The sequence below is a fragment of the Petromyzon marinus genome, unplaced genomic scaffold (genome assembly GCF_048934315.1).
Source record: "Petromyzon marinus isolate PM22_M1 ecotype Great Lakes invasive population unplaced genomic scaffold, UKy_Petmar_22M1.pri1.0 PM_Scaffold_148, whole genome shotgun sequence".
In the NCBI taxonomy this organism is placed as follows: Eukaryota; Metazoa; Chordata; class Hyperoartia; order Petromyzontiformes; family Petromyzontidae; genus Petromyzon; species Petromyzon marinus.
This window is the reverse complement of record NW_027423111.1, coordinates 28,177-45,538: the sequence shown is the minus strand read 5'-3', so window position 1 is coordinate 45,538 and position 17,362 is coordinate 28,177. Positions and strand designations below refer to the sequence as shown.

Below are 17,362 nucleotides of genomic sequence, written 5' to 3'. Positions count from 1 at the left end.
AGAGATACGTAGAGATATACAGAGATACGGAGAGAATCATAGAGACTCATAGAGACTCATAGAGATACATAGAGATACGTAGAGATATACAGAGACACATAGAGAGTCATAGAGATACATAGAGACTCGTACAGATACGTAGATACGTAGAGACTCACAGAGATACGGAGAGAATCATAGAGACTCATAGAGACTAATAGAGATACATAGAGACTCATAGAGACTAATAGAGATACATAGAGATATACAGAGATACATAGAGAGTCATAGAGATACGTAGAGACACGTAGAGATACGTAGAGACATACAGAGATACATAGAGAGTCATAGAGATACGTAGAGACTCGTACAGATACGTAGAGATACGTAGAGACACGTAGAGATACGTAGAGAATCATAGAGACTCATAGAGACTAATAGAGATACATAGAGATATACAGAGATACATAGAGACTCATAGAGGCTCATAGAGATACATAGAGATACATAGAGATACATGGAGAATCAGAGATACATAGAGACTCATAGAGATACGTAGAGACTCGTACAGATATGTAGAGATACGTAGAGATATACAGAGACACATAGAGACTCATAGAGATACGTAGAGATACGTAGAGACACATAGAGATACGTAGAGATATACAGAGACTCATAGAGATACGTAGAGACTCGTAGAGATACATAGAGACTCAAAGAGATACAAAGAGACTGATAGAGATGCATAGAGATACATAGAGACTCATAGAGATACATAGAGATACGTAGAGATATACAGAGATACATAGAGTCATAGAGATAAGTAGAGACTCATAGAGATACGTAGAGACTCATAGAGATACGTAGAGATATACAGAGATACATAGAGAGTCATAGAGATACGTAGAGACTCGTAGAGATACGTAGAGACTCATAGAGATACGTAGAGATACGTAGAGACTCGTAGAGATACGTAGAGACTCATAGAGATACGTAGAGACACGTAGAGATACGTAGAGACTCATAGAGATACGTAGAGATACATAGAGACTCATAGAGACTCATAGAGATATGTAGAGATACGTAGAGACACGTAGAGATACGTAGAGATACGTAGAGACACATAGAGATACGTAGAGATACATAGAGACTCGTAGAGACTCATAGAGATACGTAGAGATACGTAGAGACACGTAGAGATACGTAGAGATACGTAGAGACACATAGAGAGTCATAGAGATACGTAGAGACTCGTAGAGATACGTAGAGATACGTGGAGATATACAGAGATACGTAGAGATACGTAGAGACACGTAGAGATATACAGAGATACATAGAGAGTCATAGAGACACGTAGAGATACGTAGAGACATACAGAGATACATAGAGACTCATAGAGATACGTAGAGACTCGTAAAGATACGTAGATACGTAGAGACTCACAGAGATACGTAGAGAATCATAGAGACTCATAGAGACTAATAGAGATACATAGAGATACGTAGAGATATACAGAGATACATAGAGTCATAGAGATAAGTAGAGACTCATAGAGATACGTAGAGACTCATAGAGATACGTAGAGATATACAGAGATACATAGAGAGTCATAGAGATACGTAGAGACTCGTAGAGATACGTAGAGACTCATAGAGATACGTAGAGATACGTAGAGACTCGTAGAGATACGTAGAGACTCATAGAGATACGTAGAGACACGTAGAGATACGTAGAGACTCATAGAGATACGTAGAGATACATAGAGACTCATAGAGACTCATAGAGATATGTAGAGATACGTAGAGACACGTAGAGATACGTAGAGATACGTAGAGACACATAGAGATACGTAGAGATACATAGAGACTCGTAGAGACTCATAGAGATACGTAGAGATACGTAGAGACACGTAGAGATACGTAGAGATACGTAGAGACACATAGAGAGTCATAGAGATACGTAGAGACTCGTAGAGATACGTAGAGATACGTGGAGATATACAGAGATACGTAGAGATACGTAGAGACACGTAGAGATATACAGAGATACATAGAGAGTCATAGAGACACGTAGAGATACGTAGAGACATACAGAGATACATAGAGACTCATAGAGATACGTAGAGACTCGTAAAGATACGTAGATACGTAGAGACTCACAGAGATACGTAGAGAATCATAGAGACTCATAGAGACTAATAGAGATACATAGAGATACATAGAGACTCATAGAGATACATAGAGATACGTAGAGACACGTAGAGATACGTGGAGATACATAGAGATACATAGAGATACGTAGAGACTCATAGAGACTCATAGAGACTCATAGAGACTAATAAAGATACATAGAAATACATAGAGACTCATAGAGATACATAGAGACATGTAGAGAATCGTAGAGACTCATAGAGAGATACATAGAGATACGTAGACATACGTAGAGATACAGAGACTCATAGAGACTCACAGAGATACATAGAGATACCATAGAAACTCATAGAGATACATAGAGATACATAGAGATACGTAGAGATATACAGAGATACGTAGAGATACGTAGAGATACGTAGAGATACGCGGAGACTCACAGAGATACGTAGATACATAGAGACTCATAGAGACTCGTAGAGATACAAAGAGATACATAGAGACTCATAGAGATACATAGAGACTGATAGAGATACATAGAGATACGTAGAGATACGGAGAGAATCGTAGAGAATCATAGAGACACATAGAGATACATATACATAGAGACTCATAGAGATACATAGAGACTCATAGAAACACATAGAGACTCATAGAGAAAGAGACTCATAGAGATACATGATGACACTGATGATGATACTGATGATGACGACACTGATGATGATGGTGATGACACTGATGATGATGACACTGATGATGGTGATGATGACACTGATGATGATGACACTGATGGTGATGACACTGATGATGATGCTGATGATGACACTGATGATGATAACACTGATGATGATGACACTGATGATGATGGCACTGATGATGATGACACTGATGATGGTGATGATGACACTGATGATGATGACACTGATGATGGTGATGACACTGATGATGATGCTGATGATGACACTGATGATGGTGATAACACTGATGATGATGACACTGATGATGATGGCACTGATGATGATGACACTGATGATGACGATGATGATGACACTGATGATGGTGATGACACTGATGATGATGATGATGACACTGATGATGACGCTGATGATGACACTGATGATGGTGACACTGATGATGATGACACTGATGATGATGACGCTGATGATGACGACACTGATGATGATGACACTGATGATGACGATGATGATGACGATGATGACACTGATGATGATGACACTGACGATGATGACACTGACGATGATGATGACACTGACGATGATGACGATGACACTGACAATGATGACGACACTGATGATGATACTGACGATGATGATGATACTGATGATGATGAAGACGATGATGCTGATGATCACGATGATGACGATGATCACGATGATGATGACGACGCTGATGATGACGATGATGACACTGATGACGACAATGAAGATGATGACACCGATGATGATAATGACGATGACGCTGACACTGATGACCACGATGACGACACTGATGACGTCGCTGATGATGACACTGATGATGCTGATGACGATGATGACACCGATGATGATAATGACGATGACGTTGACGATGACGACACTGATGACGACACTGATGATGACACTGGCGACGACGACGATCATGACGACGATGACGACGATGATCACGACGAGGTGCCCACCACCACCACCACCCCCCCCCGCTCACCGTGACGTCGCCCAGGAAGGAGCTCCTCCTCACCTCCCTCCTCCTCTCCATCGCCGCTTGCTCCGTCGGCCCCGCGGAGGAACGAGAAGCCGAGGATGAGGAGGTGGAGAAGGAGGTGGAGGAGGTGGAGGAGGAGGTGAAGATGGAGGAGGTGAAGGATGAGGAGGTGGAGGAGGTGAGGGATGAGCAGGAGGCGTGGTGGTGGTGGTGGAGGTGGAGGTGGAGGTGGCGGCAGTGCGTAGCCCCAGGCGAGCCCAGGCTGAGCGTCGGCAGCGTCAGCAGGCCCCGGGGTCGCCGCGGCAACGGCAGCAGGCGGGCAGCCATACTGGGGGGCGGAGCTACAGAGGGAGCCGTGAGTAGTGTATAGTGTAGTGTAGTAGTGTATAGTGTAAAGTGTAGTAGTGTATAGTGTAGTAGTGTATAATGTATAGTGTAGTGTAGTAGTGTATAGTGTAGTGTAGTAGTGTATAATGTATAGTGTAGTAGTGTATAGTGTAGTGTAGTAGTGTATAATGTATAGTGTAGTAGTGTATAGTGTAGTGTAGTAGTGTATAATGTATAGTGTAGTGTAGTAGTGTATAGTGTAGTAGTGTATAGTGTAGTAGTGTATAGTGTAGTAGTGTATAGTGTAGTAGTGTATAGTGTAGTAGTGTATAGTGTAGTAGTGTATAGTGTAGTAGTGTATAGTGTAGTAGTGTATAGTATAGTAGTGTATAGTGTGTAGTGTATAGTGTAGTAGTGTATAGTATAGTAGTGTATAGTGTGTAGTGTATAGTGTAGTAGTGTATAGTGTAGTAGTGTATAGTGTAGTAGTGTATAGTGTAGTATTGTATAGTGTAGTAGTGTATAGTGTAGTAGTGTAGTGTAGTCGTGTATAGTGTAGTAGTGTGTAGTGTAGTGTATAGTGTAGTAGTGTATAGTGTAGTAGTGTATAGTGTAGTGTAGTAGTGTATAATGTAAAGTGTAGTAGTGTAGTGTAGTAGTGTATAGTGTAGTAGTGTATAGTGTAGTAGTGTATAGTGTAGTAGTGTATAGTGTAGTAGTGTATAGTGTAGTAGTGTATAGTGTAGTAGTGTATAGTGTAGTAGTGTATAGTGTAGTAGTGTATAGTGTAGTGTATAGTGTAGTAGTGTATAGTGTAGTAGTGTATAGTATAGTAGTGTATAGTGTGTAGTGTATAGTGTAGTAGTGTATAGTATAGTAGTGTATAGTGTGTAGTGTATAGTGTAGTAGTGTATAGTGTAGTAGTGTATAGTGTAGTAGTGTATAGTGTAGTATTGTATAGTGTAGTAGTGTATAGTGTAGTAGTGTAGTGTAGTCGTGTATAGTGTAGTAGTGTGTAGTGTAGTGTATAGTGTAGTAGTGTATAGTGTAGTAGTGTATAGTGTAGTAGTGTATAGTGTAGTGTATAGTGTAGTGTAGTAGTGTATAATGTAAAGTGTAGTAGTGTAGTGTAGTAGTGTATAGTGTAGTGTAGTAGTGTATAATGTAAAGTGTAGTAGTGTAGTGTAGTAGTGTATAGTGTAGTAGTGTATAGTGTAGTAGTGTATAGTGTAGTAGTGTATAGTGTAGTAGTGTATAGTGTAGTAGTGTATAGTGTAGTAGTGTATAGTGTAGTAGTGTATAGTGTAGTAGTGTATAGTGTAGTAGTGTATAGTGTAGTAGTGTATAGTGTAGTAGTGTATAGTGTAGTGTATAGTGTAGTAGTGTATAGTGTAGTAGTGTATAGTATAGTAGTGTATAGTGTGTAGTGTATAGTGTAGTAGTGTATAGTATAGTAGTGTATAGTGTGTAGTGTATAGTGTAGTAGTGTATAGTGTAGTAGTGTATAGTGTAGTAGTGTATAGTGTAGTATTGTATAGTGTAGTAGTGTATAGTGTAGTAGTGTAGTGTAGTCGTGTATAGTGTAGTAGTGTGTAGTGTAGTGTATAGTGTAGTAGTGTATAGTGTAGTACTGTATAGTGTAGTGTAGTAGTGTATAATGTAAAGTGTAGTAGTGTAGTGTAGTAGTGTATAGTGTAGTAGTGTATAGTGTAGTAGTGTATAGTGTAGTAGTGTATAGTGTAGTAGTGTATAGTGTAGTAGTGTATAGTGTAGTAGTGTATAGTGTAGTAGTGTATAGTGTAGTAGTGTATAGTGTAGTAGTGTATAGTGTAGTGTATAGTGTAGTAGTGTATAGTGTAGTAGTGTATAGTATAGTAGTGTATAGTGTGTAGTGTATAGTGTAGTAGTGTATAGTATAGTAGTGTGTAGTGTATAGTGTAGTAGTGTATAGTGTAGTAGTGTATAGTGTAGTAGTGTATAGTGTAGTATTGTATAGTGTAGTAGTGTATAGTGTAGTAGTGTAGTGTAGTCGTGTATAGTGTAGTAGTGTGTAGTGTAGTGTATAGTGTAGTAGTGTATAGTGTAGTAGTGTATAGTGTAGTAGTGTATAGTGTAGTGTATAGTGTAGTGTAGTAGTGTATAATGTAAAGTGTAGTAGTGTAGTGTAGTAGTGTATAGTGTAGTGTAGTAGTGTATAATGTAAAGTGTAGTAGTGTAGTGTAGTAGTGTATAGTGTAGTAGTGTATAGTGTAGTAGTGTATAGTGTAGTAGTGTATAGTGTAGTAGTGTATAGTGTAGTAGTGTATAGTGTAGTAGTGTATAGTGTAGTAGTGTATAGTGTAGTAGTGTATAGTGTAGTAGTGTATAGTGTAGTAGTGTATAGTGTAGTGTATAGTGTAGTAGTGTATAGTGTAGTAGTGTATAGTATAGTAGTGTATAGTGTGTAGTGTATAGTGTAGTAGTGTATAGTATAGTAGTGTATAGTGTGTAGTGTATAGTGTAGTAGTGTATAGTGTAGTAGTGTATAGTGTAGTAGTGTATAGTGTAGTATTGTATAGTGTAGTAGTGTAAGTGTAGTAGTGTAGTGTAGTCGTGTATAGTGTAGTAGTGTGTAGTGTAGTGTATAGTGTAGTAGTGTATAGTGTAGTAGTGTATAGTGTAGTAGTGTATAGTGTAGTGTATAGTGTAGTGTAGTAGTGTATAGTGTAGTAGTGTATAGTGTAGTAGTGTATAGTGTAGTGTATAGTGTAGTGTAGTAGTGTATAGTGTAGTAGTGTATAGTGTAGTGTAGTAGTGTATAGTGTAGTAGTGTATAGTGTATAGTGTAGTAGTGTATAGTGTAGTGTATAGTGTAGTGTAGTAGTGTATAGTGTAGTAGTGTATAGTGTAGTGTAGTAGTGTATAGTGTAGTAGTGTATAGTGTAGTAGTGTATAGTGTAGTAGTGTATAGTGTAGTAGTGTATAGTCTAGTAGTGTATAGTGTAGTAGTGTATAGTGTAGTAGTGTATAGTGTAGTGTAGTAGTGTATAGTGTAGTAGTGTATAGTGTAGTAGTGTATAGTGTAGTAGTGTATAGTGTAGTAGTGTATAGTGTAGTAGTGTATAGTGTAGTAGTGTATAGTGTAGTAGTGTATAGTGTAGTGTAGTAGTGTATAGTGTAGTAGTGTATAGTGTAGTAGTGTATAGTGTAGTAGTGTATAGTGTAGTAGTGTATAGTCTAGTAGTGTATAGTGTAGTAGTGTATAGTGTAGTAGTGTATAGTGTAGTGTAGTAGTGTATAGTGTAGTAGTGTATAGTGTAGTAGTGTATAGTGTAGTAGTGTATAGTGTAGTAGTGTATAGTGTACTAGTGTATAGTGTAGTAGTGTATAGTGTAGTAGTGTATAGTGTAGTAGTGTATAGTATAGTAGTGTATAGTGTAGCAGTGTATAGTGTAGTAGTGTATAGTGTAGTAGTGTATAGTGTAGTAGTGTATAGTGTAGTAGTGTATAGTGTAGTGTAGTAGTGTATAGTGTAGTAGTGTATAGTGTAGTAGTGTATAGTGTAGTAGTGTATAGTGTAGTAGTGTATAGTGTAGTAGTGTATAGTGTAGTAGTGTATAGTGTAGTAGTGTATAGTGTAGTAGTGTATAGTGTAGTAGTGTATAGTGTAGTAGTGTATAGTGTAGTAGTGTATAGTGTAGTGTAGTAGTGTATAGTGTAGTAGTGTATAGTGTAGTAGTGTATAGTGTAGTAGTGTATAGTGTAGTAGTGTATAGTCTAGTAGTGTATAGTGTAGTAGTGTATAGTGTAGTAGTGTATAGTGTAGTAGTGTATAGTGTAGTGTAGTAGTGTATAGTGTAGTAGTGTATAGTGTAGTAGTGTATAGTGTAGTAGTGTATAGTGTAGTAGTGTATAGTGTAGTAGTGTATAGTGTAGTAGTGTATAGTGTAGTAGTGTATAGTGTAGTGTAGTAGTGTATGGTGTAGTAGTGTATAGTGTAGTAGTGTATAGTGTAGTAGTGTATAGTGTAGTAGTGTATAGTCTAGTAGTGTATAGTGTAGTAGTGTATAGTGTAGTAGTGTATAGTGTAGTGTAGTAGTGTATAGTGTAGTAGTGTATAGTGTAGTAGTGTATAGTGTAGTAGTGTATAGTGTAGTAGTGTATAGTGTAGTAGTGTATAGTGTACTAGTGTATAGTGTAGTAGTGTATAGTGTAGTAGTGTATAGTGTAGTAGTGTAGAGTATAGTAGTGTATAGTGTAGCAGTGTATAGTGTAGTAGTGTATAGTGTAGTAGTGTATAGTGTAGTAGTGTATAGTGTAGTAGTGTATAGTGTAGTAGTGTATAGTGTAGTGTAGTAGTGTATAGTGTAGTAGTGTATAGTGTAGTAGTGTATAGTGTAGTAGTGTATAGTGTAGTAGTGTATAGTGTAGTAGTGTATAGTGTAGTAGTGTGTAGTGTAGTAGTGTGTAGTGTAGTAGTGTATAGTATAGTAGTGTATAGTGTGTAGTGTATAGTGTAGTAGTGTATAGTGTAGTAGTGTATAGTGTAGTAGTGTATAGTGTAGTATTGTATAGTGTAGTAGTGTATAGTGTAGTAGTGTATAGTATAGTAGTGTATAGTGTGTAGTGTATAGTGTAGTAGTGTATAGTGTAGTAGTGTATAGTGTAGTAGTGTATAGTGTAGTATTGTATAGTGTAGTAGTGTATAGTGTAGTAGTGTATAGTGTAGTAGTGTATAGTGTAGTAGTGTATAGTGTAGTAGTGTATAGTGTAGTGTATAGTGTAGTAGTGTATAGTGTAGTAGTGTATAGTGTAGTAGTGTATAGTGTAGTAGTGTATAGTGTAGTAGTGTAGTGTAGTCGTGTATAGTGTAGTAGTGTGTAGTGTAGTGTATAGTGTAGTAGTGTATAGTGTAGTAGTGTATAGTGTAGTAGTGTATAGTGTAGTAGTGTATAGTGTAGTAGTGTATAGTGTAGTAGTGTATAGTGTAGTAGTGTATAGTGTAGTGTATAGTGTAGTGTAGTAGTGTATAGTGTAGTAGTGTATAGTGTAGTAGTGTATAGTGTAGTAGTGTATAGTGTAGTGTATAGTGTAGTGTAGTAGTGTATAGTGTAGTAGTGTATAGTGTAGTGTAGTAGTGTATAGTGTAGTAGTGTATAGTGTAGTAGTGTATAGTGTAGTGTATAGTGTAGTGTAGTAGTGTATAGTGTAGTAGTGTATAGTGTAGTGTAGTAGTGTATAGTGTAGTAGTGAATAGTGTAGTAGTGTATAGTGTAGTAGTGTATAGTGTAGTAGTGTATAGTCTAGTAGTGTATAGTGTAGTAGTGTATAGCGTAGTAGTGTATCGTGTAGTGTAGTAGTGTATAGTGTAGTAGTGTATAGTGTAGTAGTGTATAGTGTAGTAGTGTATAGTGTAGTAGTGTATAGTGTAGTAGTGTATAGTGTAGTAGTGTATAGTGTAGTAGTGTATAGTGTAGTAGTGTATAGTGTAGTGTAGTAGTGTATAGTGTAGTAGTGTATAGTGTAGTAGTGTATAGTGTAGTAGTGTATAGTCTAGTAGTGTATAGTGTAGTAGTGTATAGTGTAGTAGTGTATAGTGTAGTGTAGTAGTGTATAGTGTAGTAGTGTATAGTGTAGTAGTGTATAGTGTAGTAGTGTATAGTGTAGTAGTGTATAGTGTAGTAGTGTATAGTGTAGTAGTGTATAGTGTAGTAGTGTATAGTATAGTAGTGTATAGTGTAGCAGTGTATAGTGTAGTAGTGTATAGTGTAGTAGTGTATAGTGTAGTAGTGTATAGTGTAGTAGTGTATAGTGTAGTGTAGTAGTGTATAGTGTAGTAGTGTATAGTGTAGTAGTGTATAGTGTAGTAGTGTATAGTGTAGTAGTGTATAGTGTAGTGTATAGTGTATAGTGTAGTAGTGTATAGTGTAGTAGTGTATAGTGTAGTAGTGTATAGTGTAGTAGTGTATAGTGAGGTAGTGTATAGTGTAGTGTAGCAGTGTATAGTGTACTAGTGTATAGTGTAGCAGTGTATAGTGTAGTAGTGTATAGTGTAGTAGTGTATAGTGTAGTAGTGTATAGTGTAGTAGTGTATAGTGTAGTAGTGTATAGTGTAGTAGTGTATAGTGTAGTAGTGTATAGTGTAGCAGTGTATAGTGTAGCAGTGTATAGTGTAGCAGTGTATAGTGTAGTAGTGTATAGTGTAGTAGGTATAGTGTAGTGATGTATAGTAGTGTATAGTGTAGTAGTGTATAGCGTAGTAGTGTATAGTGTAGTATTGTATAGTGTAGTAGTGTATAGTGTAGTAGTGTATAGTGTAGTAGTGTAGTCGTGTATAGTGTAGTAGTGTGTAGTGTAGTGTAGCAGTGTATAGTGTAGTAGTGTATAGTGTAGTGTAGTAGTGTATAGTGTAGTAGTGTATAGTGTAGTAGTGTATAGTGTAGTGTATGGTGTAGTGTAGTAGTGTATAGTGTAGTAGTGTATAGTGTAGTGTAGTAGTGTATAGTGTAGTAGTGTATAGTGTAGTAGTGTATAGTGTAGTGTATAGTGTAGTGTAGTAGTGTATAGTGTAGTAGTGTAGTGTAGTAGTGTATAGTGTAGTAGTGTATAGTGTAGAAGTGTATAGTGTAGCAGTGTATAGTGTAGCAGTGTATAGTGTAGCAGTGTATAGTGTAGCGTAATAGTGTATAGTGTAGTGTAGTAATGTATGTGTATAGTGTAATAGTGTATAGTGTAGTGTATAGTGTAGCAGTGTATAGTGTATTAGTGTATAGTGTAGCAGTGTATAGTGTAGCGTAATAGTGTATAGTGTAGTAGTGTATAGTGTAGTAGTGTATAGTGTAGTAGTGTATTGTGTAGTAGTGTATAGTGTAGTAATGTATAGTGTACAGTGTAGTGTATAGTAGTGTATAGTGTAGTAGTGTATAGTGTAGTAGTGTATAGTGTAGTGTATAGTGTAGCAGTGTATAGTGTAGTAGTCTATAGTGTAGCGTAATAGTGTATAGTGTAGTAGTGTATAGTGTAGTGTAGTAGTGTATTGTGTAGTAGTGTATAGTGTATTAGTGTATAGTGTAGCAGTGTATAGTGTAGTAGTGTATAGTATAGTAGTGTATAGTGTGTAGTGTATAGTGTAGTAGTGTATAGTGTAGTAGTGTATAGTGTAGTAGTGTATAGTGTAGTATTGTATAGTGTAGTAGTGTATAGTGTAGTAGTGTAGTGTAGTCGTGTATAGTGTAGTAGTGTATAGTGTAGTAGTGTATAGTAGTGTATAGTGTAGTAGTGTATAGCGTAGTAGTGTATAGTGTAGTATTGTATAGTGTAGTAGTGTATAGTGTAGTAGTGTATAGTGTAGTAGTGTAGTCGTGTATAGTGTAGTAGTGTGTAGTGTAGTGTAGCAGTGTATAGTGTAGTAGTGTATAGTGTAGTGTAGTAGTGTATAGTGTAGTAGTGTATAGTGTAGTAGTGTATAGTGTAGTGTATGGTGTAGTGTAGTAGTGTATAGTGTAGTAGTGTATAGTGTAGTGTAGTAGTGTATAGTGTAGTAGTGTATAGTGTAGTAGTGTATAGTGTAGTGTATAGTGTAGTGTAGTAGTGTATAGTGTAGTAGTGTAGTGTAGTAGTGTATAGTGTAGTAGTGTATAGTGTAGAAGTGTATAGTGTAGCAGTGTATAGTGTAGCAGTGTATAGTGTAGCAGTGTATAGTGTAGCGTAATAGTGTATAGTGTAGTGTAGTAATGTATGTGTATAGTGTAATAGTGTATAGTGTAGTGTATAGTGTAGCAGTGTATAGTGTATTAGTGTATAGTGTAGCAGTGTATAGTGTAGCGTAATAGTGTATAGTGTAGTAGTGTATAGTGTAGTGTAGTAGTGTATAGTGTAGTAGTGTATTGTGTAGTAGTGTATAGTGTAGTAATGTATAGTGTACAGTGTAGTGTATAGTAGTGTATAGTGTAGTAGTGTATAGTGTAGTAGTGTATAGTGTAGTGTATAGTGTAGCAGTGTATAGTGTAGTAGTCTATAGCGTAGCGTAATAGTGTATAGTGTAGTAGTGTATAGTGTAGTGTAGTAGTGTATTGTGTAGTAGTGTATAGTGTATTAGTGTATAGTGTAGCAGTGTATAGTGTAGTAGTGTATAGTGTAGCAGTGTATAGTGTAGCAGTGTATGTGTATAGCGTAATAGTGTATAGTGTAGCAGTGTATAGTGTAGCGTAATAGTGTATAGTGTAGCAGCGCGATTCGGAAGTTTGGAGAACATTCAACGCTGCCCGAGGGATTTACCCAGGGCAAAAATCTACGACGCCGTGCGCAGACGATGGCCCTCGAGGTGGGTGGTGTCACCTCCTACGGCTCAAACGAGCGGCCTCACGGGCAGCCGATGCGGATCACCGATCACGGAGGCGGCGAAAGTTTCCAAAAATCGTGTTTGGTTTCGATGTTTTTCCCCCGATCCTCGAGTCCAGGGATCATTCATTGGAAATCGCGGGGGAACGGCTTCGGGCAACAGGCCCAGCCCCCTCGCACCGCAAACGGAGAACCAGGCCTCACCACGGCGTGGCCGTGCACGGGGCGCAAAAACTACCACACCCGGCACAGCGGGGAACGGGGCGGTGGTGGTGGTGATGGTGGTGGTGGTGGTAGTGGTGGTGGTAGTGGTGATGGTGGTGGTGATGGTGGTGGTGGTGGTGATGATGGTGGTGATGGTGATGGTGGTGGTAGTGGTGGTGATGGTGGTAGTGGTGGTGATGGTGGTGGTGATGGTGGTGGTGGTGGTGATGGTGGTAGTGGTGGTGATGGTGGTGGTGATGGTGGTGGTGATGGTGATGGTGGTGGTGGTGGTGGTGATGGTGGTGATGGTGGTGGTGGTGGTGATGGTGGTGGTGGTGGTGATGGTGGTGGTGATGGTGGTGGTGGTGATGGTGGTGGTGATGGTGGTGATGGTGGTGGTGGTGGTGATGGTGGTGCTGGTGGTGGTGGTGGTGGCGGTGGTGGTGGTGGTGGTGATGGTGGTGGTGATGGTGGTGGTGGTGGTGATGGTGGTGGTGATGGTGGTGGTGGTGGTGGTGGCAGTGATGGTGGTGGTGGTGGTGATGGTGGTGGTGATGGTGGTGGTGATGGTGGTGGTGATGGTGGTGATGGTGGTGGTGGTGATGGTGGTGATGGTGGTGATGATGGTGGTGGTGGTAGCGGTGGTGGTGGTGGTGGTAGGATTGAACGTAGCCAGCATTTCTGAAGCGCCACCCGCGAGGCTTTCACTTCACAGCGCCCCACAGACCCCGCCGGGGGGACGGCGCCGCCGACGGAATCGCCCCCCCCCCCCCCCCCCCCCGGGGCCAGACGTCCGTGTGACCGTCCTGCGAGGCGGCGATGGGTGGCACGCACAGTGGGGGACAAACCAGACCGCGGCGTCTGTCCACTACCCGGTTCCACCCCACCCCAACCCACCCACCCACCCACCCGGCCACCCACCCACCCCACTCTCCCACCCACTCACTCACCCACCCACCCACTCACCCCCCCACTCTCCCACCCACTCACTCACCCACCCACCCACCCACTCACCCCCCCACTCTCCCACCCCCCCACTCTCCCACCCACTCACCCACCCACCCACTCACCCCCCCACTCTCCCACCCACCCCCCCACTCTCCCACCCACCCACCCACCCACTCACTCTCCCACCCACCCACTCACCCCCCCACTCTCCCACCCACTCACTCACCCACCCACTCACCCACCCGGCCACCCACTCGCCCACCCACCCACCCACCCACTCACTCTCCACCCACCCACCCACTCACTCTCCCACCTACCCACCCACCCACCCGGCCACCCACCCGCCCACCCACCCCCCCACTCACCCACCCACTCACCCACCCACCCACTCTCCCACCTACCCACCCACCCACCCACTCACTCTCCCACCCACCCACTCACCCCCCCCACTCTCCCACCCACTCACTCTCCCACCCACCCACTCTCCCACCCACCCACCCACTCACTCACTCTCCCACCCACCCACTCACCCCCCCCACTCTCCACCCACTCACTCTCCCACCCACCCACTCACCCCCCCACTCTCCCACCCACTCACTCACCCACCCACTCACCCCCCCCACTCTCCCACCCCCCCACTCTCCCACCCACTCACTCTCCCACCCACCCACTCACCCCCCCACTCTCCCACCCACTCACTCACCCACCCACCCACTCACCCCCCCACTCTCCCACCCCCCCACTCTCCCACCCACTCTCCCACCCACTCACTCACCCACCCCCCCACTCTCCCACCCACCCCCCCACTCTCCCACCCACCCCCCCACTCTCCCACCCACCCCCCCCACTCTCCCACCCCCCCAATCTCCCACCCACCCACTCACTCTCCCACCCACCCACTCACCCCCCCACTCTCCCACCCACTCACTCACCCACCCACCCACTCACCTCCCCACTCTCCCACCCCTCCACTCTCCCACCCACTCACCCACCCACCCACCCACCCCCCCACTCACCCACCCACTCACTCTCCCACCCACCCACCCACTCACTCTCCCACCCCCCCACTCTCCCACCCACCCACCCACTCACTCTCCCACCCACCCACTCACCCCCCCACTCTCCCACCCACTCACTCTCCCACCCACCCACTCACCCCCCCCACTCTCCCACCCACTCACTCACCCACCCACCCACTCACCCCCCACTCTCCCACCCACTCTCCCACTCACTCACCCACTCACTCTCCCACCCACTCACTCACCCACCCACCCACTCACCCCCCCACTCTCCCACCCACTCACTCACCCACCCACCCACTCACCCCCCCACTCCCACCCCCCCACTCTCCCACCCACCCACCCACTCACTCTCCCACCCCCCCACTCACCCCCCCACTCTCCCACCCCCCCACTCTCCCACCCACCCACCCACTCACTCTCCCACCCACCCACTCACCCCCCCACTCTCCCACCCACTCACTCTCCCACCCACCCACTCACTCACTCTCCCACCCACCCACTCACCCCCCCACTCTCCCACCCACTCACTCTCCCACCCACCCACTCACCCCCCCCACTCTCCCACCCACTCACTCTCCCACCCACCCACTCACCCCCCCACTCTCCCACCCACTCACTCACCCACCCACTCACCCCCCCACTCTCCCACCCCCCCACTCTCCCACCCACTCACTCTCCCACCCACCCACTCACCCCCCCACTCTCCCACCCACTCACTCACCCACCCACCCACTCACCCCCCCACTCTCCCACCCCCCCACTCTCCCACCCACTCTCCCACCCACTCACTCACCCACCCCCCCACTCTCCCACCCACCCCCCCACTCTCCCACCCACCCCCCCACTCTCCCACCCCACCCCCCCACTCTCCCACCCCCCCAATCTCCCACCCACCCACTCACTCTCCCACCCACCCACTCACCCCCCCAATCTCCCACCCACCCACTCACTCTCCCACCCACCCACCCACCCCCCCACTCACCCACCCACTCACTCTCCCACCCACCCACCCACTCACTCTCCCACCCCCCCACTCTCCCACCCACCCACCCACTCACTCTCCCACCCACCCACTCACCCCCCCACTCTCCCACCCACTCACTCTCCCACCCACCCACTCACCCCCCCCACTCTCCCACCCACTCACTCACCCACCCACCCACTCACCCCCCCACTCTCCCACCCACTCTCCCACTCACTCACCCACTCACTCTCCCACCCACTCACTCACCCACCCACCCACTCACCCCCCCACTCTCCCACCCACTCACTCACCCACCCACCCACTCACCCCCCCACTCTCCACCCCCCACTCTCCCACCCACCCACCCACTCACTCTCCCACCCCCCCACTCACCCCCCCACTCTCCCACCCCCCCACTCTCCCACCCACCCACCCACTCACTCTCCCACCCACCCACTCACCCCCCCACTCTCCCACCCACTCACTCTCCCACCCACCCACTCACTCACTCACTCTCCCACCCACCCACTCACCCCCCCCACTCTCCCACCCACTCACTCTCCCACCCACCCACTCACCCCCCCCACTCTCCCACCCACTCACTCTCCCACCCACCCACTCACCCCCCCCACTCTCCCACCCACTCACTCACCCACCCACTCACCCCCCCACTCTCCCACCCCCCCACTCTCCCACCCACTCACTCACCCACCCACCCACTCACCCCCCCACTCTCCCACCCCCCCACTCTCCCACCCACTCTCCCACCCACTCACTCACCCACCCCCCCACTCTCCCACCCACCCCCCCACTCTCCCACCCACCCCCCCACTCTCCCACCCACCCCCCCACTCTCCCACCCCCCCAATCTCCCACCCACCCACTCACTCTCCCACCCACCCACTCACCCCCCCAATCTCCCACCCACCCACTCACTCTCCCACCCACCCACCCACCCCCCCACTCACCCACCCACGCACTCTCCCACCCACCCACCCACTCACTCTCCCACCCCCCCACTCTCCCACCCACCCACCCACTCACTCTCCCACCCACCCACTCACCCCCCCACTCTCCCACCCACTCACTCTCCCACCCACCCACTCACCCCCCCCACTCTCCCACCCACTCACTCACCCACCCACCCACTCACCCCCCACTCTCCCACCCACTCTTCCACTCACTCACCCACTCACTCTCCCACCCACTCACTCACCCACCCACCCACTCACCCCCCCACTCACCCACCCACTCACTCTCCCACCCACTCACCCACCCACCCACCCACCCCCCCACTCACCCACCCACTCACTCTCCCACCCACCCACCCCACCACTCTCCCACCCACTCACTCACCCACCCACCCACTCTCCCACCCCCCCACTCTCCCACTCACCCCCCCACTCTCCCACCCACCCACTCTCCCACCCACTCTCCCACCCACCCCCCCCACTCTCCCACCCACCCCCCCACTCTCCCACCCACCCCCCCACTCTCCCACCCCCCCAATCTCCCACCCACCCACTCACTCTCCCACCCACCCACTCACCCCCCCAATCTCCCACCCACCCACTCACTCTCCCACCCACCCACCCACCCCCCCACTCACCCACCCACTCACTCTCCCACCCACCCACCCACTCACTCTCCCACCCCCCCACTCTCCCACCCACCCACTCACTCTCCCACCCACCCACTCACCCCCCCACTCTCCCACCCACTCACTTCCCACCCACCCACTCACCCCC

General features: G+C 45.7%; 1 protein-coding gene across 1 annotated transcript in view; it reads right to left on the bottom strand.

The window, feature by feature from the left end:
- The window catches only part of TMEM69 (transmembrane protein 69), a 42,644-nt gene that overhangs the window by 10,110 nt on the left and 15,172 nt on the right, over positions 1-17,362 (bottom strand). Inside the window, exon 3 of the mRNA XM_076063543.1 lies at positions 3,834-4,171. Coding sequence (XP_075919658.1) covers positions 3,834-4,157 — 324 coding nt within the window. The 5' untranslated portion in view covers positions 4,158-4,171. The remainder of the gene's footprint in view (positions 1-3,833; positions 4,172-17,362) is intronic.